A 24,497-nucleotide genomic window follows, 5' to 3' on the forward strand; every position below is an offset into this window, starting at 1 on the left:
CCCCAGTTGGAAGTTTTTATTTGTTTAGAATTTTGGTTTAATAATGTCTGGTTCTATCTCACACAGAGGTAATACAGTGTGTTCCTTTTCATGTACAGAGAATTTTTGGATTTTGGTGAATGCCCCATCATTTTGATATTCTGTCCCAAATATTTATTACTTAAGTATAAAATATTATTTCCTCCTCTATCATATTTTTCTGAAAGTAGAATTTCTGTGTTTTTTTTTTTTTATTCATATAGTTGGACATTTCAAATGTACACTTACAGAGCTTTTTCCTTTTCTCTTTTGTGAATTGTTCTGTTGTTAGGCTTAAAAAGATTTTTTTCAGCTCAAGATTAATTTTTCTCAAATCTCCAGACTGTTACAAGCCCGGCACAGTAAGCGTCCCTGTATCCTTCCCCCAGATTCACCCGTTGTGAACGTTCTGTCGGTTTACTTTGTGTCTCTTTTTCTGATCTCTTCGAATCCTTGCTCAGTTAGCTGTAGTAATCATGGCCGCTCAAAGGCTCTAGTTTGTTTCCTCAGAAAAAGTCAGTCTTCTCCATGTCTACAGTAGAGTCCTCACCCTCAGGAAATTGCGAGTCTGGTATCCAGTCAAGAATCACATGTTGCATTGGACTGCCATGGCCATCCTGAAATTTTTAAATAAACAAATTTTGAGCCATTCAAACATAATGTAGTTTTTCATGTATGCTACTGCTACTGCTAAGTCGCTTCAGTCGTGTCCGACTCTGTGCGACCCCATAGACAGCAGCCCACCAGGCTCCCCCGTCCCTGGGATTCTCCAGGCAAGAACACTGGAGTGGGTTGCCATTTCTTTCTCCAATGCGTGAAAGTGAAAAGTGAAAGTGAAGTCGCTCAGTCCTGTCCGACCCCCAGTGACCCCATGGACTGCAGCCTACCAGGCTCCTCCGTCCGTGGGATTTTCCAGGCAAGAGTACTGGAGTGGGGTGCCATTGCCTTCTCCGTTTCATGTATGATGAAGCCTTAAATATGGAGGGTTTTTTTCTCATAATTATGGAATTTTCCCAACACTGTTTATTGATAAAATTTTCTCTTCATTGACTTGCATTGCTTCTGTTTCTATAAATAAAATTCACACACACACACACCCCTCTTCCATTTTCTTTTGATCATACTCCAGTACCCATCGTTTAATTATTTTGATAATTAAATAGTTATCAAATATGCCCATGCTGCTAAGTTGCTTCAGTCGTGTCCAACTCTGTGCGACCCCGTAGACAGCAGCCCACCAGGCTCCGCCATCCCTGGCATTCTCCAGGCAAGAATACTGGAGTGGGTTGCCATTTCCTTCCTTCTCCAGTGCATGAAAGTGAAAAGTGAAAGTGAATTCACTCAGTCCTGTCCAACTCTTAGTGACCCCATGGACTGCAGCCCACCAGGCTCCTCTGTCCATGGGATTTTCCAGGCAAGAGTACTGGAGTGGGGTGCCATTGCCTTCTCTGAATATGCCCATAATATGGGCTATTATCTAGTAGTGATTTTTCACTCATATTCCTTTGTTTAAAAATGGGTTCTTGACTATATTTCCTATTTTCAACAAAGAAACCAAAATAATCCCATTGATATTGTTAAGATGTCAAAATTGATGTGATCTATATCTTCAAGGCTTCGAATTGTCACCTAACTGACCGCATATTTTATACTATTTACTTTTTCCCAAAGAAAGAAAATATCAATTGGGCAATAATTGACTCTTAACAATATGTGGTGCTTTCATCCAGGACTTAAGCATTTCTGTCCATTTATTCATCTTTAGTTCTGCACAATAATTTAACACCCACTCTGCCAAGCCCTGTGCTGGAGACTAGAGATATTCTTTTGTATCACTTGGTAGAGGTTGTTTTTTTTTTCCCCTTCTCTTGTCAGGTCTGTATATTTCTTTCTTTTTTTTTAAATATTTTGTTTATTTTTAATTGATTGATTGGTTTACAATATTGGCTTGATTTCTGTCATATAGCAACATGAATCAACCATGATTTGTGTTATCCTTAGCTGTTTTTTTTTTAATTTTATTTTATTTTTAAACTTTACAATATTGTATTAATTTTGCCAAATATCAAAATGAATCCGCCACAGGTATACATGTGTTCCCCATCCTGAACCTTCCTCCCTTCTCCCTCCCCATAGCTGTTTTTTAAAGGACTTCTGAAAGGGTTTTTTTCCCTTAAGTCTTCTAGTTTGTTTTTCATGGTGTACAGTTTATTTATCTCTATCTTCTATCAAACCACTTTACTGAATCCTTTTATTAATTTTAAAAGTCTTTCACTTGATTCTCTTCAATATATTAGGTCACAGTCATATTATCTACAAATGATGATAAATTGCTTTCCTCTCTAAAATGTGCATCTCTTCTGTTTGGTGTCTTATTGCATTGGCCAGAATTACCCCATTTTAGATACAAGTCCTAGAGGTGAAATGATTTGCTCGGCATGTCAGACAGAGCTAGTGAGTGGTAAAGCTAGCACTAAAACCTCAACCTTGCTTTTTTAGTGCAATAAAGGTCACTAAAGCATGGCCATCTATCTAAATATCAGCTAACTGGCCTCATATCTATCCAGTTGCTTTTTACTCAAGGAAGGTTGACATTTGCAGTGCTTATAGTCCTTTCTTTAAATGATTTAACCTCCTAGATGCCTACACACACACAGAGAGCAGGCATGATGGTGATAAATGATACTGAGAAAAATTAAGCAGGGACGTTTAATGAGGTATAGTGTGGTTGGGGTTGCTATTTTATTTTTTGTATTTATTTATATTTATTTATTTATTTGTGCCAAGTCTTAGTTGCGGCACATGAGAGCTTCAGTTGTGGCATGTGGGATCTAGCTCCCAGATCAGGGATAGAACCCAGGCTCCCTGCACCGGGAGCGTAGAGTCTTAGCCACTGGGACATCTGGGAAGCCCCAGGGTTGCTGTTTTCAATACGGTGATCATGTGTGATTTCACTGGCAGAAGTGAAGAAGCAAACCTTCCAAGGGTTGCATATATCTGAGGGAAGAGCATTTCAGGCATCAAGGGTAACAAATCGAAGGCCTTGAGATGAGGACATGCCGAGAGGTGTTCAAGGAATAGCAAAGACCCCTCATAAGAGGGCCTTGGAGACATTATAAAGATACTGCCTTTTCCTCTAAGTAAGGCTTCCCTGGTGGCTCAGGTGGTAAAGAATCTGCCTGCAGTGCAGGAGACCTGGGTTTGATTCCTAGGTCAGGAAGATCCCTTGGAAAGGGAATGGCTACCCACTCCAGTATTCTTGCCTGGAGAATTCCATGGATAGAGGAGCCTCGGGGGCTACAGTCCATGGGGTCGCAAAGTGCTGGATGCGGCTGAGGCACTAGCACTCACTCAAGGTGAGTGAGCCCTTGAGCACAGGAGTCATGACCTGGTCATGTTTTTAAAGGGTCACTGCAGCCACTATTTGAGGTTGCTGGAGGCCAGATTAGAAACAGGAAGACCAGTTGGGAAGCTATGGCAGTAATCCAGTCAGGAGATCATGGGGGCTTGGTAGGGTCATAACTTGCAGGTGATGGAAGGGGTCAAATTCTGGATATATATTGCCATGAGAACCCTGGTAGTTGCTTATGTGTCATATTGTGAATGAGAGAGGACTGATAATGAACAGAAAATATGTGAGGGCCAGGTCTTCTGCATTTTGATGTGAAATATTTCTCCACCGCAGTAAGTACATGCTCAGTTAAGGCTAGTTATACTTTTAAATATTAGAGAAGATATGGCATGTCACTCTGGCCATCATCAGAAGGCTGCCTTGTTTCTTATTTTAAGATTTCTTTTGGTTTCATTTGATAATAATTAAAACTTAATGTGAACTCTTCAGTTGAATTGTTGTAGCCCCTTTACACAACATGATGGGTTGGCCAAAAAATTCATTTAAGTTTTTGCTTTACCTCTTGTAGAAAAACCTGAATGCACTTTTTGGCCAACCCAATATTAAGTCCTTTAAATTTTTACTCAAAATCCACTTTTGTTAAATTTATTAAGTGCAATTCAGTCACAGGAGATGAGTCCAAATGAAAAACCAGGCAAATCTTTGTGGTCTGGTTTGATAACACTGTAATAATAATGCATGCAGCAGTTCAGTTGGCTCCAGCCAACTTCTGTAAACAGCACTTTACTCTTAGAAAGAACTCTGCAGACGCATTATCTCCTTTAAGCCTCACCACTATCCTGTAAGCACCCCCCTTCTCAGAATCCTTCCCTGACCAAGTTGCTCCTTCTGTCCTCCCCTCACTGAATTGTACTGAGCAGTTAATATGTCTCCCCATCTCAGTCCTGAGCTCCCAGTGCCCAGGGGCCATGTTGCATTCCAATTTTGACCTGCCACACTGTAGTCATGCAATAAATATCTGATGCATAAATGAATAAATACATGAAAGGCAGAGTGGGCAGTAGATCACACAGATGTCAGAAGTCAGGGAAGGATGCACACGCACACACACATACTCTGACACTAAAAATGTATTCCTCTCCCCATTTCTTCTCTGATGGCTGTTGTGACTAAGCAAATCATGAACAAAAACATATTCCCAGAGTCTTGAAGTAAAGGTTGGCTAACTAAGACACGTCCTTGTAAATTTCAGTTTCATAGTTCCGAGTGACCTTAATGTGGGGAATGTAATTGGAAAGCTAGACTCTGTGGGGATTACAACGCTCATACTTGTTTCTTAGCCCATCTTGTACAATAACAGCAAAGGTTTATCATCACATTTTTCTATTAAAATGTGTGCATAGTTGAATGCTAAAGCACAGACTCTTTTGAAGGTGGAAAGACATCCAAGATTATTCAGTCCATTTCCCTCATTTCTTTAACAGCTTTATTGAGATATAATTTTCATAGCATGAAATTCATTCATTTTTAAGTGTACAATTCAATGATTTTCAGTGAATTTGTAGGGTTGTACAACCATCACCACAGTCTCACTTAAGAACATTTTTATCCTACCATAAAATACCCTGTGCCCAAGTGCACAAGTGCAGTTGATTCCTGTTCACACCTCCAGTCCCAGGCAAATACTAGTCTGAGTAATGTCTCTATAAATTTGCATTTTCTTGACATTTCATATGAATAGAGTCATATAATACAGTCCTTTTCGTCTGGCTTCTCTCATTTAGCATAACGGTTTTGACCTTCAGCCATATTGTAGAGTATATCAGTAAATTGTTTCTCTTATTGTTGAATAATGTTTCATTAGATGAATATATCACATTATTTCTTTAATTGTTTAGATTGTTTTAATTTTTTGGCTATTATGAATAGTGCTATTAATATTTGTTTATGTTTTTATATACACACACTTAGATTGAGATCTAGAAATGGAATAGCTTGGTGAATGGTAGCTCTGTGTCTACCTTTTTAAGGAACTTCTCAACTGCTTTCCAGAGTGACTGTGCCATTTGACTTTCACATAGCAATGTATGAAAGTTGCAGTTTTCCAGTACCTTTGTCAACACTTGGAATTGTCTGCCTTTTTACTGATAGCCATTCTATTATGGTTAATTGTTGTTGTTTTTTCTTTTGTGTTTCTTTGTTTTTATTGTTTTTATTTTTATTGAAGTATAGTTGAGTTACAATATTATATTAGTTTTAGGTGTACAGCATAGTCAGTATTTTTACAGACTGTACTCCATTAAAAGTTATTACAAGATAATGGCTATAATTCCCTGTGAAATACAGTTTATCTATTTATAAAATATACAAACTGTATTGTGTATCTACTTTATAAATAGTAGTTCGTATCTCTTGATCCCATAGCCATAATATTCCCCCCACCCCCAACATCTTACCTCTCTGCTTTGGTAAGCACTAGTTAATTTAGTGTGTGAATTTGTTTCAGTTTTGCATATATTACATTTGTTTGTATTACTTTCTCAGATTGTATTACTAATCTCTCAGTTGTGCCCTATTCTTTGTGACCCCATAGATGCAGCACGCCAGGCTTCCTCGACCATCTCCAACTCCCAGAACTTGCTCATACTCATGTCCATTGAGTCAGTGATGCCATCCAACCATCTCATCCTCTGTCGTCCCCTTCTACTCCTGCCTTCTGTCTTTCCCAGCATCAGGGTCTTTTCCAGTGAGTCAGCTCTTCACATCAGGTGGCCAAAGTATTGAAGTTTCAGCTTCAGCATCAGTCCTTCCAATGAATATTCAGACTGATTTCCTTCAGAATGGACTGGTTGGATCTCCTTGCAGTCCAAGGGACTCTCAAGAGTCTTCTCCAACACCGCAGTTCAAAAGCATCAATTCTTCAATGCTCAGTTTTCTTTATACTCCAACTCTCACATCCATACATGACTACTGGAAAAACCATAGCTTTGACTAGATGGACCTTTGTCAGCAAAGTAATGTCTCTGCTTTTTAGTATATTGTCTAGGCTTGTCATAGCTTTTCTTCCAAGAAGCAGGTGTCTTTTAAAATCATGGCTGCAGTCAGCATCTGCAGTGATTTTGGAGCCCCCCAAAATAGTCTCTCACTGTTACCATTGTTTCCCCACCTATTTGCCATGAAGTGATGGGACTGGATGCCATGATCTTCGTTTTCTGAATGTTGAGTTTTAAGCCAGCTTTTTCACACTCCTCTTTCACTTTCATAAAGAGCTCTTTAGTTCCTCTTCACTTTCTGCCATAAGGGTGGAGTCATCTGCATATCCAAGGTTATTGATATTTCTCCCGGCAATCTTGATTCCAGCTTGTGCTTCATCCAGTCTGGCATTTCTCATGATGTACTCTGCATATAAGTTAAATAAGCACGGTGACAATATATAGCCTTGACGTACTCCTTTCCCAATTTTGAACCAGTCTGTTGTTCGATGTCCGGTTCTAACTGTTGCTTCTTGACCTTCTGAGAAATACAGATTTCTCAGGAGGCAGGTAAGGTGATCTGGTATTCCCATCCCTTGAAGAATTTTCCACAGTTTGTTGTGATCCACACAGTCAAAGTCATTAGCGTAGTCCGTGAATTAGAAGTAGCTGTTTTCCTGGAATTCTCTTGCTTTTTCTATGATCCAGTGGATGTTGGCAATTTGATCTCTGGTTCCTCTGTCTTTTCTAAATCCAGCTTGAATATCTGGGTTCTCAATTCATGTACTGTTGAAGCCTAGCTTGGAGAATTTTGGGCATTGCTTTGCTAGTGTGTGAGATGGGTACAATTTGGCATTGCCTTTCTTTGGGACTGGAATGAAAACTGACCTTTTTCAGCTCTGTGGCCACTGCTAAGTTTTCCAAATTGGCTGGCATATTGAGTGAAGCACTTTCACAGCATCGCCTTTTAGGATTTGAAATAGCTCAAATCCCAGTGGATGGGATTCCATCACCTCCACTAGCTTTGTTCATAGTGATAACTTTCTAAGGCCCACTTGACTTCGGATTCCAGGATGTCTGGCTCTAGGTTAGTGATTACAGCATCATGATTATTGGGCCATTAAGATATTTTTTGTATAGTTCTTCTGTGTATTCTTGCCATCTCTTCTTAATATCTTCTGCTTCTGTTCGGCCCGTACCATGTCTGTCCTTTATTGTGCCCATCTTTGCTGAAATGTTCCCTTGGTATCTCTAATTTTCTTGAAGAGATTTCTAGTCTTCCCCATTGTATTGTTTTCCTCTATTTCTTTGCATTGATCACTGAGGAAGGCTTTCTTATCTCTCCTTGCTATTCTTTGGAACTCTGCATTCAGATGGGTATATCTTTGCTTTTCTCCTTTGCCTTTCACTTCTCTTTTTTTTTTTTCTCAGCTATTTGTAAGTCCTCCCCAGACAACGATTTTGTGTTTTTCCATTTCTTTTCTTGGGGATGGTTTTGATCCCTGTCTCCTGTACAATGTCACGAATCTCTGTCCATAGTTCTTCAGGCACTCGGTCTATCAGATCTAATCCCTTGAATCTATTTGTCACTTCCACTGTATAATCATAAGGAATTTGATTTAGGTCATACTTGAATGGTCTAGTGGTTGTCCCTACTTTCTTCAACTTAGGTCTGAATTTTGCAATAAGGAGTTAATGATCTGAGCCACAGTCAGCTCCCCGTCTTGTTTTTGCTGATTGTATAGAGCATCTCCATCTTTAGCTGCAAAGAATATAATCAATCTGATTTTGGTATTGACCATCTGTATGTGTAGAGTCATTGTCTCCTGTGTTGTTGGAAGAGGGTGTTTGCTATGACCAGTGTTTTCTCTTGGGAAAACTCTGTTAACATTTGCCCTGCTTCATATTGTACTCCAAGGCCAAATTTGCCTGTTATTCCAGGTATATAGGTATCTCTTGACTTCCTACTTTTGCATTCCAGTTTCCTATGATAAAAAGGATATCTTTTTTTTTGGTGTTAGTTCTAGAAGGTCTTGTAGGTCTTCATAGTACTGTTCAACTTCAGCTTCTTTGGAATTAGTGGTTGGGGCATAGACTTGGATTACTCTGATATTACTGTAATATTGAATGGTTTGCTTTCTAGATTCCACATATAAATTTGGTTTCTTTTTTATATCTTCAGTTTTGGAAAATATTTTCTGCTAGTCTTCAGGTCATTTTCATCGATAGCTACTCTGTAACTAGTGGTAATTTTGGCATACCCATGGGAGGAGCTTTAGCTCTGGGTCTTCCTGCTCCACCATCTCGGTCACAGCTCTTTAAATTGACCATCTTTTCCATGAGTTTATAAACTACTTGTATTTTATCTTTAGTGAAATGTCTAGTCAAATATTTTGCCAACTTTTAATTTGGGTAATTTGTGTTTTTATTATTCGCTATTAATGGATCATTATGTATGTTGGATGAGAGCATCATACATACAGTTTACAAATATGTTCTCTCAGTGTGTAGCTTGCCTTTTCATTTGTTGAATAGCACCTTCTGAAACCAATTTTTTTTAAATCTGATGATATCAAATTGATCTTTCCCTCCCTCCATTAGCAGATCATACTTTTGGTGGTGTACTCACACACCCTTTCCATAATCCAAGGTCATGAAAATTTTCTCCTGTGTTTTCTCCTAGAGAATTTATAACTTTAGCTTTGACAGTTAGGGTTATGATGTGTTCTCTCTGTTTTTGTGTATAACATGAACTTTTTTTTTTTTAATTTTTATTTTTTATGAACAGGGTTTTTTATTGTATAGATTATTATGTTGTGTTAATTACTGCTGTACAGAGAAATGCCTAATGTGAATTTAAGTTTAGATTCTTGTGTGTGGATAGTCAGTTGACCTAGCGTCATTTGCTTAAAAGATTATCCCTCTATCATCAAATTGTCTTGGAATTTTTGTCAGAAATCAACTGACCATGGATGGATTCAGCCTCTGACTAGAAGCCTCTTCCCCGGGTAGAGAAAGGGCATCACAGGATATGTCTGTGATGGGGTCATGGTCTGAAAGGATGTTGGTGCCCTCAGTGGTGAGTGGTCAGAGAAGCATGAGTCATCATCTAACCTATCAGTCTGAACAGCAAAAGAGGCATTAGGGTCCAGCGGCATGGTTCTCCAAAGCTTGCAGAGGTGCCTACAGGTTTTGCTTTTAAAGGCATCTAAGACAACTGTCCTCTAAGAGCTGGGGTCTTGGATCTGGGACCAGAGTAGAGGTGTCTTGTCTCAGAAGACACTGAAACTAAGATACAGAAGTTTCCGGTGAGCCTGGGTCTGAAAAGTCAGGGAAGGAGAGGGGTGCGGGTTGTCAGTCACATTAGAAAGAGGATGAATGATGGACATTAAATGTGAGGAGATGAAAAGAGGTGCAGATGAGCCTTGGCATTATGCGTTGAGATGAAGCTACAGCCCAGGTTTCAGGTCCTGTAAGACCCTTAAAAAAATTATGAAGAAACTATGGTCATCAATGTCCACCTTCTCATTGAGAGAAATAGAGAAGGTGTCACAGGAGGGGAAACGTGAGTAAATGTTGTGAGGTGAGCATAGAATAAGAATATGTTATTCTCTCATCGGAGAAGGCAATGGCAACCCACTCCAGTACTCTTGCTCATACTCCCTGGGATTTTCTACTTAAAAAATAAAATCCTTTCTCTTTACAAACAGTCCTGAATAGTTTATTCCAACCCTAGAGATATGATTGCAGGAGGTGTTCTCATTTAGGTGTGATTTAATCATCCCCAGCACGCCGAAAAGAGCTTCAATAAATATGTTTTCAAGAGAATGATGATGAGAGTGAAGTTAGCACAGAAACACAAATATTGCCCACTCTCTTGATTCTTTCCCCGACCTCGTCCTTTAAAGCATGTGTGTCAGGGGAAGGAAGGTTGCACAGTTCGCGTGACTGTTTCTTCCCTTCCTCCTCCTTAATCAGAGCTCCCAGATCTTTCAGAGAGGCTAGATTCCTGGCAGAAAGATTTATATGACAAAATAGTTTACAGCTTTCTGGCTGCAATTGCACATTTGCCTCTGAATGGACAAGCTGCAGACACAGTGGGCCTCAGGGAGCTGCTGGCTGTGCACATTAATCCCAATTGTATGGAAACCGTATGTTGACAACACAGTTTAACCCCCAAAAAATATCCTTTGCTAGCCTTTGTAATTTCAGACGAGGCGGGGTGGGATGGAGCTATGCAACTTCAGCCGCTGAGGAAAACAAATACACAAAATGCTTGCAAGGCCCTCTGTTTGTTTTGTTGGCTTATGGAGTAGGAAGGAAGGTAGAGAAAAAGAAAGGATGCTGAACTATGCATGGAGAGTCTGGATCTCTACTCTTGCTGCAGTTTGACACTCATGGGGCACTCTGCCTCGCAGCCTCAGCACCCTCATCTCTAGTCTGGCTGCTGAGTTTGGTTGAATTGACAAGTGAGTCCTCAGTAACCAGACTGGTGGAGAGGAAGGGGCAGTGGGGTTGCCGACTAACCCCTGGAGAGATGATTTGCCTCTCTCCCTAGCCTACACATTTGGCTTACAGTTTTTAATAAAGGCTTGGGCATCTCTCTTCACACATTAACAGCTTCTTATATCCTTCTAAGTTGAAGGAAATGTGCACGATCACTAGACAGGAGCTTAGAGGAATCACTTTCTCTTGAATTGGTTTTCTACCTTCCGTCAGATTGGGTTTTGGGCTTCTTTTCAATTTAGTTCAGTTTGGTCCACTTGAACAAGTATTCACTGATCAGCACACAGGTATCAGGCAATCTGCTGAACAGCGTGTGGACAGAGAGAGAGTGAAGCGGAGATAACTAAGCCACAACTGCCACTGTCTTAAAGGTCACTGTCCAGCCAGAGAAACAGCAGCTCCAAGCTCACATTATTGCTGTCCCAGGCAGACAGCCATTAATCAGTGGTAGGAGAGTTGAGTAGGGGGAAAGTCATTCACATTTGGAAGGGCTTGACCTGCTGCATGGAGGAGATGAAAGATAGGCTCAGCTTTTAGAGAAGGGCTTCCACAGGCAGAAGCGGGTAGAATGAGAGGGCACTGAAGGTGGAGGAAGCACCAGTTGGTGATGGCATGGGGTAGGATCCAAAGGATGTTTGTGCAGTAGCAGGGGTTCTGGAGCAGCTGCAATCAGGAGCCTACCTACCATAAGACTCTTTGAGAAGTAGTTTACAAACCAGATACAAAGTGCCCCCAAGTGCCAGGATGAGGAATCTAGATTGTATCGTTCGGATAATGGAGAGCCTGTGAAAGTGCTTGAAGAGCGACAGTGTTTTATGTTTAGGGAGGTCAGTGGATTGACTGGTGAGTTGATCACATAAATTAGAGGCAAAGAGACCTGCTGAGTTCAGCTAAGAGATGGGGAAGTGCCCCACCTCTACAATATAATGGGAGGAGAACAAAGGGGAAGGGCGGGTGCAAATTGCTGATGTCAAGTCAACAGAGCTTGCTGATTAGAGGAGCAGAGAGAAAACCGAGGAGGTAGGAAATAAGGATGAGGCCCCAGAATCAAGATCTAGCCACTTGATGAACAGTGCTCCCTTCACTAAGGAAAGAAATGGAGGAGGAGGAACATGCAGGTTTGTAGGGGTTGAAACTGAGTTGCATTTTGGGCATACCCAGTGTGAACCAGCCCTTTGGAATATCTAAATGGAGATCTATTTCTGCAAAGCAGCAGGTTTAGAAGTCTGAAACTCTGGAGGGAGGTTTCAGTCATAGAAGTGATGATGGTAAATAACAAATTCATCCGTCCAGAGAGTTGCTCATCTGCCTCTCCTCTTTCCTACTCAGTGTTTATCAGCTGGTTGTCAAGGAGGAGCGACTTCAGAAGTCACGGAGGGCAGCTGACATCATCGAGTGCTTTTCAGTGCCAGTGAGCTACAGGAACGCCTCCAGCCTTGATTCCCTACACTACTTTGCTGCCGAATTGAAGCCTGCCAACCTGCCTGTCACCCAGCCATTTACAGTGGGTGACAACAAGACATACAACGGCTACTGGAACCCTCCTCTTTCCCCTCTGAAAAGCTACAGCATCTACTTCCAGGCCCTCAGCAAAGCAAACGGAGTAAGTATGGCCATTGGAGGCCATTTCTTGCCTTGTTTTCCCATTCTTAAATGAGAAGGCAGCATCGCTTTAGAGAGAGGTTGACATGTTAAGGCCCATGGACCAAAGCATCCAGATCAGCCTTTTGTTGGCCGGAGGGGGTTGTTTTTCTTCGTACAGTGATGCCTACTCGTTTTCATAGCGTATGGCTGCTCTGATGCTACAGCAGGACACTTGAGGAGTTGCAACAGAGATTACTTTGCCCCCTAAAGTATTTACTCTGTGACCCTTTACACAGAATGTTCTCAGACAGCTGAATTAGAGGATGGAAAGGTGTTTCACTTGGGCAAATCATATTCAGATCTGAGTCTTAATTTTCTCATCTATAAAAGAATACCTATAAATGTGATTTCTGTGAATGCCCTAAACATACATACTTTAGTTAATCAGTGACCACTAACCCCTTTCTCATTACTATTAGTCACATTAGAAAATATTTTTCTCTCCAAAATAAGGTAACCTTTTCTGTGTCAGTTTTGTTGTTGTTGTTGTTAATAAGAGGTGTCAGTCATAACATCACAAGACCACAGGGCAGAAAAGAATCTGAAAGGTCATCCAGTATCGCCCTCCCTTCCCCTACACACAGGACAGCGCTTCAGTCAACATAACAATGTCACAGTTAACAGGTGTTAGTGTTTATTCCTTTTTTTAAGAATTGAAATATAGTTGATTTTCAGTGTCATGTTATTTTCTTGTATACAGCAAAGTGATTCAGTAACATACATATATATATATATATATATATATTCAGTTATATATACATATATTTTTCATATTCTTTTGCATTATGGTTTATTACAGGATGTTGAATCTAGTTCCCTGTGCTATTTCTTGCTTATTTGTCTTTTATATAATAGTTTGTATATGTTAATACCAAACTTGTAATTTATCCTTCTGCTACCCTTTTTCCCCTTTAGTAACCGTAAGTGTGTTCATAAGTGTGTTCTTTACGTCTGTGGGTCTATTTCTATTTTGTAAATAAGTTCATTTGATCATTTTTTTTTTAGAATCCACATATAAGTGTTATATGGTGTTTGTCTTTCTCTGCCTGGCTGACTTCACTTAGTATGATAATCTGTAGGTCCATCCATGTTGCTGCAGACAGCGTTATTCCATTCTTTTCATGGCTGAGTGGTATTCCATTGTGTGTGCCCCACGTCGTCTTTATCCATTCGGCTGTCCGTGGACATTTAGGTTGCTTCCATGTCTTGGCTATTGTAATGTGCTGCTGTCCACATTAGGATGTATGTATCTTTTCAGATTAAGGTTTTCTCGGGAAATATGCCCAGGAGTGGAGTTGCTGGATCATATGGCAACTCTACTTTTAGTTTTTTTAAGGAACCTCCATAATATTCTACACAGTAGCTACACCAATTTACATTCCCATCAGCGACATAGGAGGGTTCCCTTTCTTCCACATCCTTTCAAGCATCTGTTAATTGACGATGTCAGTGCTTATTCTTGAATAACTCCAGTAACAAATACCTTACTTTTTTTATATGATAACTTGCTGATCTTTGTGGGGGCTGTGACTGAGGGCTTTTTTTTTTTTTTAACTGACTTAAGTATATCTTTTATTACAGCTTCTACCCATTGCTGTTGATCCATACTTTTAGGTCCCAGTAGAGCCAATGCAATCACCTTCTTAGGTGGTATTTTTTTTCCAGTTCACTTCTCCTCTAGACACACACAAACCCATCTGGTCTTATGTTTTGCAAGCTAACTATCTTTAGTTCCTCTTGTACTCAAGATTTTCTGCCTATGATGTTTTTATGGACATATTCCAGGTTGCCATATTTCATTCAGCAGATCTATAATGAACAGTGACATATGCTAAGCCCTGTAGTTCATATTAAGATTATGTAGTATGTGCCCTCAAAGAGCTTCTATAATCATAAGGGGATCTGGTGTGTGTCATGTTCCACAGTGTGTCTGGAGAAGTGAGAAGCTCACTGGGGTAGAAAAACCTGAAACAAAAGCAAAATTTGTTGTTGAAGTTCTTAGAGAATAGCCTGTGTAGGTGCTGGGTGGCCAAGATAGTCTAGTCTGTTAGTGGCAGTCGTTACTTTATGAGAAACCTGGATTGAGAAACTACTTCACATTTAAAATGTCCACATAACCATTTATAGATTCTAAATTGGTATTTCATTTCTGCATTCATTACTGGTTCAAGGAACATTCCTCACAGAGAGTATAAAACTACAAAAAGAAGCTGCCAGACTGCCTTGCACCTGTGATCTGGCCTCTTCATACAACGCTCTGATGTACTGAGGAGGAAGAAGTCAAGATGGCCAGAAGCATCTGGGAGCCCATCTCTGTATCCCATATTAGCCAGTTTCTTGGTTCAGCACAGCCCTAACAAAGAGTGGCTTTCCCTGCTCTTGGCAACATATCAAGAAGTGCTGTTGGGTTTCCATGCTGTGGAACAGAATCATAGCTGCATTCACATCACCTGCTATCACATTCCTCCCAAGATTCTCCTAAAAACCCAACCACAGACCAAGTCTACAGAACCTAGGAAACTGGACTCCAGGAGCAATTTCTCCAACCTGAGCATGGTAGGTCCTAGAAGAGCAGCAGATGAGATAGGAGGAATATTGGAGGTCTTGCTCCCTAGATGTCATACAATAGATCCACTTATTAAAAAAACTATTTTGGCTGTGCTGGGTCTTCTGCACAGGCTTTTTCTCTACTTGTGACAAGTAGGAGCTACTCTCTAGTTGTAGTATGTGAGCTTCTCATTGTGGTAGTTTCTCTTGCTGTGGAGCACTGGCTCTAGGTGGCCAGGCTTCAGCTGTTGCAGTGCGTGGTCTCTAGAGCAAAGGCTCATGCTTAGCTGCTCTGAGACATGTGGTATCTTCCTGGACCACAGATTGAACCTGTGTCTCCTGCATTGGCAGGTGGATTCTTTACCACTGAGCCACCAGGGAAGCCCTAGACTCCCCTTTTCAAGACATGAGGGTTTGCCTTTAGGGAAAAAGGTCACCCCACTCTGAAGCCATCTAAGAGGCAGTTTCTACTCCTGGTTCCAAGATAAACACAATCATTTAGTTACTCATGCCTTTGATCCCATACCATGTGTACCCTCATCTGGGACCTAAGATTGGCTGCAGTGAAGCCTGAGCAGGAGTAGAATTGGGTGGTTGCTTATGCCAGGAGTCTTGAGGGTGTAGTTGGCCTCACAGGAACAGAGAGGGAAAAGCTGTGGGAGCCAGGCACTCAGCATATTGTATCTTTCTAGCAAGAGAAAAACTATGAACCATTTCAAATTATTGCATAGTATTAACTTTTACTGAAAAGAGTTGGGTGAAAGAGACATAGGAACGGGAAAGTCATCCTCAGTCTGACAAGTCTCTGCTTGGTCCCTCAGCTTGCTCCATATCATAAAGGGGAGCAGACAATGCAGTTAAGCCTGGAGGATTTTTGAGAAGAAAACGTTATAACCTGCAAATTTCTTATCAGCCAAGTTGTTGCTCTTACGTAAACGCATCACAAAGACATTCTCACCATCCAGAGGCTCCCATCAGCCCTGCTTCTATAAAATCATACAGACAGTAGTTGAGCAAGCAATGAATCAAAATAAAGAAATTGCAAAGAGAGAAATATGAAATAAAAAGACACACAGTGAGCCTGGAAACTAATTAAATATCATATTAATGCCAAAATAATTGTTCTAAACACATTGCAAAGAGGTTAATATTAAAAAGCGATTACTTAAAGAGAAGATATAAAAAATTTACAGCTGTTATCTGGGGCTGTAATTCACTCTTGTGTCAATAAAAACTGAGAAAGAGTTGAAGAATTGATGAATGTAAATAAAAATCTGCTAATTTTCCCACTTTGGACAGGATGGAATAAATAACGACTACTTTATTTTTGATACCAAGGTTTTTTTTAAGTATTCTTTTTTAAAACATAAAGGCAGCCTTCCAATCTATCATAGAAAGCCAGAAAACAGCAATCTACAAAGAAAAGGGAAGAAACAAAGGAAACTATAAGTAAACATGAAAATCAGTAACTATAAAGCAAGCCAGAAAACAGAAGCACTCTATTTGATTTTTTTATTTTTTTTTAAATTTTATTTTATTTTTAAACCTCAAACACTGTATTAGTTTTGCCAAACATCAAAGTGATGCTTAGCTCTCTTCATGAAGGGGTAAAATGTCTTGAGTCAAGTAAAAACCAGAATTCAGCAAATCTATATCTCTAGAAGATTAAAAACAAAGGTTAGGGCAAAGTTATATTACATTAAAATGAATTAAAGGAAAGCAGAAATGGCCATTTGTTGCCGGATGGTTGTGGGCAAGGTTGAATGATTTACTATCAATCAATTTCATTGCTTCCATTTCCATCTAAAGTTTCAGTGAGAACATCAGAACAAGATAAGAGAATTTTAGGGACAATATATATATATTCTATGAATAGTAAAGACAGTTTTTCAGCTTAGCAGAGTGTCTTGATATTTAGCCTTTACAGTCAGACTACTTACACATAAAACCCTACTAACTGTGTGACTTTTAAGTTAATTAGATATGATTGATTAACTAAGTAAACATCTAGCAAGCACAATATGTGCCCCGCCAAAAGGCACTTTTGTCTCTGAGTGCCTGGAATAAAGCAGTAAGCCAGACAGATGAAGAAATCCCTACCCTCATAGCAGTTATATTCTAGTAGGGAAGAGAGGGAGGGAGGGGGAGGGAAGGAGGGAGGGAGAAGTAAAATAATATGCCAGATTATTAGGTTTAGAAATGTGGAGGTCACTCCTTTAATTTTAACTATTATTAGGATGAGAGTAAAGACACGTGGTAAACTCCACAGTGAACTATATAAATGTGGAATAATTCAGTCCAGTCCTACAAACACTATGGAGAGTCCAAGTATTATGTCTGTTATGAGACAAGGTACTCAGAGTCCTCCCAGCCACTTTCATGAAGTGTGAATTGTTTACAGGCACTTCGGTTGGGAATTTTGATCACATTAGTAATACCTCATTTGCCTATTTATGCTTTCTTACAAATGTTAATAGCAAAGGGCAGTCCCAGCTGTTGAAGCACTGTCCTTGGTGCTGAATTTTCAGCACCTGTCTTAGGAATTAGGCCATATTGTAACCATTTGTTTTGGGTACAACCATTACAAATCTATAGCACTTTAGAATTGGATGATTTTGAAGTATCATCTTATGTACACCAGAAGCCAACACAGAAATCTCTAATAAAATGTTCTTGGCAAGGCATTATATAGCCTCAGCTTGACCACTGCAATTCTTTGGAGGAAAAAGTTGCTTCCTTTGTTAAACAAGTACAATAGTTAGAACTTTCTCCTTTCTATAAAGCCAAATTCTGTCTCCTTAACTCTATAGTCTTGGACACTTGTATTGATTTGAACAAATCAAATTGTTCTTTACTATGTCAGCCTTTTGGAGAAAATATGACAGTATTAACCAGAAGCCCTGTCCACCCAGACCATCCTGCATTGATATTTAATATGCAATTACTTCTATTTCTCATATACTATGATTTCCCCACTCCAGTACTCTTGCCTGGAAAATCCTATGGATGGAGGAGCCTGGTAGGCTGTAGTCCATGGGGTCGCTAAGAGTCAGACATGACTGAGCGACTTTCTTTTCACTTTTCATTTTCATGCATTGGAGAAGGAAATGACAACCCACGCCAGTGTTCTTGCCTGGAGAATCCCAGGGGCGGGGGAGCCTGGTGGGCTTCCGTCTATGGGGTCGCATAGAGTCGGACACGACTGAAGCGACTTAGCAGCAGCAGCAGCAGCATGATTTCTGTACCTCTTTCATTCTGTTTATCTATTCTGTTCTCTCATAGACAGACTCCTTTTTACAATGCTCTCCATGAAAGGAATGCCCAGAACCTAGCATTGCGCTCCGTATATAGTTAAACCATGCTTGCTACATTTCAACTACCTTTCCTCCTTTGAACCATTTTCTAAGACACTATTTCTCATACATTCCAAGATATTTTTCTCACTCCAGGGGTCTCACACAGGCTGTTATTTTATCCTAGACTCTCTTCTTCAGTCTTTGAAGAACTTGGACCTTTTCAGTTTTCAGGTCTCATCTTCATTGTCATATTCTCTGGGAACTTTCCAACCATATTATCTAAGAACCATCCACATCAGCCCTCACTATTTGTTGACCTGTTCTTTACAACACTGTGTGTATTTTTAATTGCACTTGTTTTTGTTTGTTTGTTTGCAGTGCATGCCTCTCTCATTAGATTTAGAGCTCCAGGAAGTAGGAACTCTTGTTTGCTGTTGAATTCTCCATTCTGAGTGCAGTATTTAACACATAGTATAACAGTCATCATTTGATGAATGGATGAGAGTACAAACTGTTTCTTGTTGTCTGTGAGTCTCGGTTTCCTCACTTATAAAATTGAAATCGCAATACACACTTCACACAGTCATTTCAAAGATTAAATGAGAAATGATCTCGAATACTGAAAGGCACCAAGTAAGTGTGAGTCAAGTCTGAATTTCCATTCAGTGTAGCATGAGAGAGATGGCTCAGAGCTATTTTCCCCATAGACAGATGAGCCATAAAGGACCTTCCTTCCATCATAGCAGTAATACTTTGCCCAGCTGTCTCATTTCCCAAGCTTCAGGCTCCTGGGCAGCCTCGATTTCCTCCAGATCTTCCAAATGGTACCCCAGAGTAGCTGTCTCGGTTGTAAACAGCGGGTGGGTGCAGCTTTACATTGTTTCTTTCCCACTCTTCCCAGAATGAGGTCTGCTGAATCCACTGTTCTCTGCATCCCCACCACCATTAGCCATGATTGTGAAGCTGAAAGGACCATAATTAACGGTTGAATGCAAAACAAGTGTGGCAAATTCATGTAAATATCCTTCAGAAGCCCCCATTTTTGGGGCAGTGCTGTTGTGCCTGTTCTGTTTGTGCAGAGAGAAGACTCTTTCCTTGCTAATCCTTTTCATCATGCGGGGGCATATTTAACCTGCATGATGCCTCTGCCAAATGGTGAGCTAAATAAGAGAAGTGGGAGGTAGAAGGGTGATCATTCTCTATGTCTCATTTCCTCTTCCAGCTCCTGAACTCCTGAGAGCAGTTGGAAGGCAGATGCTATTCTGAATGAGTCCTCGTGTTTGCAATATAATCACATTATAATAGTTGGGATGATCCAGGTAGAGCTGGGTTAGGAAAAATTCTCTCTCTGAATGAATTGGAAGAAACTATAGTTGTGTCCATGCCCTGTTAAACCAATATTTGCACATGGGTGGTTTTAGTGAGGCACGGGATAGAAAGAAGATCAGGCAGCAGACAGGCTTAGCTTTGAGTTATGGTTGTTCCCAGATGTGTGAACTGGAGCTGGTTTCTTAGCATCCCAAGATACATAATACGATTAATGATATACCTCCCCCAAATACGGGGAGAGTAAATGAGACAATACATATAATGCATCCATGACAGTTGCTGTAGTTCTGATTCTCTCTTTCTTTTTCACTGCTTTCCTGAAGCTCCTGTCTTGAGGGAGGGGAGGGTTGAAGCATCCTTCACCTGATACATTGCCATTTGTCCCATAGACTTCACACAGAAGCAAATCACTTCCTAACTCTGGAGGACCTCAGGAATTGGACCTCGTGTCTTTACATGTGATTACAGCTGTTGACTGCCTTAACTCCCCATGACCCAATTGCTTTATCACCCCACCCCAAGCTTTATTTTCTTAGTTTAACTTTTCATACATGATTCCAAGCCCAACATTTGTTTCTGTTGAATCTTTTGATATAATTGATTGTGTCTTTGGAGAATGATCTTGCCCCTCCCAACCTCATCTCCTGATTCTATTTTTACTTTAGTGACTGTTCACATGTCACATGAAAAAAAGCTCAGATGGACCACAGAATGAGAAGATGTGGAAATCCCAAGCTTGAATGGGTTAGAGTTAAGATCTCACAGGAGGTCACATGGCTTGAGTCTTAGAGATTCCATGAGGGAGTTTGTAAGAAAACTCATATATTGGTTGGTTGGTTAGTTAGTGTTATTCACTCAATCATGTCCAACTCTTTGTGACCCCATGGGTAGTAACCTGCCAGGCTCCTGTGTCCATGGAGTTCTCCAAACAAGAATACTGGAGCAGGTTGCCATTTCCTTCTCCAGGAGATCTTCCCACCCCAGGGATTGAACCCAGGTCTCCTGCATTGCAGGCAGTTTCTTTACCATCTGAGCCATGAGAAGCCACCAGGAAGCCTGTATTGGTTAGGATAAACCAATTTATGCTGTAGTAACAAACAACCATGAAATCTCAGTGTATTGACAAAAAAAAAAAAAATACTTCCCCCTCCTTCTGCATGTTCAGAATGGGTCAGCATAGGGGTTCTGCCTATCCTAGTTACTCAAGAACTCAAGATGATGGAAAGTCTGCCTTGATCTGTGCCTCCACAATCACCAAGGCAGAGAAGGAAAATGTGGCAATTAAGGCACTGATTTCCACACAGAATGATACACAGCAGGTTCACATTCCAATGGGCAAGACTGGTCGTGCGGTCATGCTTAACTTCAGAAAGGAATGAAGCAGTGCCTTCCAGCTATGTGCCTAGAGGAGGGACCGGGATGCTTGAAAATGCCCCTTATGGCCAACACATTTCCCCTTGTGCCCTAAGCTTTTCCTTCAAGTTCTCATAATTGACAAGACTTACTCTTGAAGTACCTGTGCAGTTTCTACCACAGAGCCTGAGAACTTGCTGTTATTGAGCACCTCCTGCATCCCAAACACTAAGTGAAATGTTTTCATGTACACTAGCTCTTGTTTGGTCTCACAAAGTGACTCCATTTAAATCAGTGCATGGGTTGTACCACCAGAAGCATCATGAAATCTCATAGTATCTCAGTTACTTCACACAGATGTAAGGATTTTGCTAACAACTTTCTGTTTACCTCCATGGGGATATGGTCAAGAAATGTCTAGCACTCCCTGTGACACTGTTCCACTTTATTATTATTGTTTTAATATAAATTTACTTATTTTAATTGGAGGCTAATTACTTTACAATATTGTATTGGTTTTGCCATGCATCAACATGAATCCACCACGGGTGTACACGTGTTCCCCATCCTGAACCTCCCTCCCACCTCCCTCCCCATACCATCCCTCTGGGTCATCCCAGTGCATCAGCCCCAAGCATCCTGTATCCTGCATCAAACCTGGACTGGCAATTCGTTTCTTTTATGATATTATACATGTTTCAAAGCCATTCTCCCAAATCATCCTACCTTCTCCCTCTCCCACAGAGTCCAACAGACTGTTCCATTTTAAAAGGCCATGGTTCTTCAAAGTCTACCATGCAGTGTGGTTGAGAGGCATCTGAAAACCTTAGATCTCTCCTAACCATCAGTGGCTGAGCCAACGTAACAAAAAACTGTGAATCAAAGGCCTCCATATATCCTTTTTCAGACTCTGTTGCCATAGTCCTATGTCAGGAACATATTTCTGGATTTTATTAGCTCTATGAAAATGGGAAGGAGAACTGAAAAATGAACATTAGGAATACAGGATTATCACATCTTTCTGTAACCACTTTGGAAAGCTTTGGCCTGCTAAACGTTCCTGCCTAGTTCTTATCTGTCCCCAGAGGCTGGGTTCCATGCCCCATCTACCTGCCCAGGCCTCCTTCCCAGTCCTCACTGGATTCTCTCTCCTGGGGATCACCCAACCCCTTGGGCATGTCTCCCTCCAGGTCTCCATTCAACCCTTTGAGTCTTATCACTTGCTCTAGAAAGCTCTGAATTTCTGTTGAAGCCCTGTTAGGTCTCAGACTTCTCTTTCCACATGGAGAGAAATTCCCCAAGTGTCACCTTGTACAAATACCAAGATGAGCTCTCCCAGGTTGCTAATTTATTATTTCACTCACTGACAGTTCCTACAGATTTTATTATCATGGTATGAGAGCTGAGGGACCAAGAACATTTTCTTTTCAATGCAATATTTTAAACTCATTTGGATAAGGAAATGAAGGTTACTCAAATGTTGACAGCTGATAATCTTGTCAGTCTGAATCTTGAGACATCAATGCTCCAGACACCCATCCCCAAAAGGTTCTTGGAAATGGCAGCCTAAGTTTCCATACAGCAGATTTTCTGCCTCTATCAGGCCCCTTCCAAATGGAGGGTCTCCATGAAGTTCAGCCCAGTTGGCTCCCAAATGGTGAAAAAGTGGGGAAAACTCTGAATTTGGCAACTGGATTCATGAGTTTAAGTCATTTTATGGCTACATGAAGTGAATGTTGGTCTACTAAACTTCAGTTTCCACATCAGTCAAGTGGGATGAGATATGACCACCCAAACCCATGGGGATCTTTGTGAGGAATAAACAGGAAGAATGATAACTCTTTGCACATTCTTTCAAAGGAAGGTGTTGCTAACATGGATATCTATGAATTTGTGGGTAGAAATTCAGCATTATGTGTATATACATATCGACTTCCATTCACATAAACATTTTAGCATGTGGGTGTATGTATGTACATATTCATGTCAATATTCATGTACATATGTGAGTGTACTCATGTACATATGAATATGTATACATATTCAGTTAAAATTTTAACTCAAGAATCTTACTGGTAGAAAGGTTATCATTGGGCCAGAGTTATAGTCTATGTGGCTAATGAAGGAGAACATTGCTTCTACTTCTTGAGCTTCCTGGAAGCCAAGGCAAAAGGGGGCATGTGGCAGGTTCACATAGTTTCTCTTACTGGATAGAAACATGTGCCTGCTTTTTATGAGAGGGATGTATCGCATATATCCTTATATAAGGAACCTTGAGGAGATATCAGTTAACATCATAGTATCGTTTTTGCTCAAACACTCCATTAGTTCCTTCTCCATCAGTATTGTCATACAAGAGTAAACTGAAATTTAATGAAGCCACTTACACTCAAGGATTCTGTTTCTTGTGCTGTATAGCAGCATTAATACATTAATGCCATTAAATAAGACTAATGGTTCTCAAAGCCCCCCCCCATAATTTTTTTATAAATATGCCTAGCATGGGGTTTTTCCAATTGTGTAGATTGGCACTGACCTTATGCAATCTTAGACAAGTGATTTAGACTCTCTGAGTCTCATTCTCATTCAGAACATTTTGATGCCCATAGTATCAACCATATAAAAATGTTGGTAAATTTTTAACAAGATGATGCATTTTAAAATGCCTATCATAGTGGTTCGTGGTCAATAAGCACTGAATTCATGTCAGATATTATTAGAATATCACTGGTGAAAGTATGAGGCAGGATGTGGGGATTTACTGAAGAAAGAAAAAGCAAAATCTGAGTGCACAAACATTTGAATAGACAAATGGGTTAAAAATGTTTGCTCAATCAGGAATGAGAAATAAAATCAGTGAAGTCCAGGGTATGCAAAGGTACCAGCTGACCTACCTGATACATCAAGGAGAGAAAGAGGGTGAGATTCCAAAAGAAAGATCAGGAATACTGTGTTTATAGAAGGACATGTGTGGAAGTTAGTTCTTCTGTAGGCCCTCCTTGAAGGCTAAATTTGGGTCAGGTTCCATCTTTTTCATCATGGCTCCCAACTTAGCAAACTCAAAAACTCAGTTTGTCAGGAAGCATTTTTGAGGGGAGATTCAAATAAATCTACCCAAGACTGAGGGAAATAGTAGGCAGTTTAAAATAATTCCTTCCCTTCAAAAACATCTCTCAGACTTTTCTATCTCAGAAGTCTGGGTTACCCAAGATACACCTCACTATCTATTTCCAATTGTCACCAAATCCTGCTGGTTCTCCACTCTAATATTCTCTCCCATCCACATACATTTTTCATCTCCAGTGCCACCATCCTCATTCTGAATACCATCATCTTTTCCTTGGGAAACCTCAGCAAGCCCACCCCCACCCCCACAAGCTGGTCTTCTCACATCCACTTTTACTTACCTCAAAGCCATTATCCAGCCACAGCAAACATGATACTGTATGTATCTTCATTTAACAGATGAGTAAGCCAAGA

General features: G+C 40.4%; 1 protein-coding gene across 12 annotated transcripts in view; it reads left to right on the forward strand.

Annotated features, from left to right (window-relative positions):
• The window catches only part of PTPRT (protein tyrosine phosphatase receptor type T), a 1,155,381-nt gene that overhangs the window by 895,425 nt on the left and 235,459 nt on the right, over nt 1-24,497 (forward strand). For all 12 annotated transcript variants that reach the window (XM_044927640.2, XM_044927642.2, XM_044927641.2 and 9 more), the window contains exon 12: nt 12,178-12,451. In XM_044927640.2, the coding sequence (XP_044783575.2) occupies nt 12,178-12,451 (274 nt within the window). The remainder of the gene's footprint in view (nt 1-12,177; nt 12,452-24,497) is intronic.

This window comes from Bubalus bubalis, chromosome 14, assembly GCF_019923935.1.
Source record: "Bubalus bubalis isolate 160015118507 breed Murrah chromosome 14, NDDB_SH_1, whole genome shotgun sequence".
Taxonomy (NCBI): domain Eukaryota; kingdom Metazoa; phylum Chordata; class Mammalia; order Artiodactyla; family Bovidae; genus Bubalus; species Bubalus bubalis.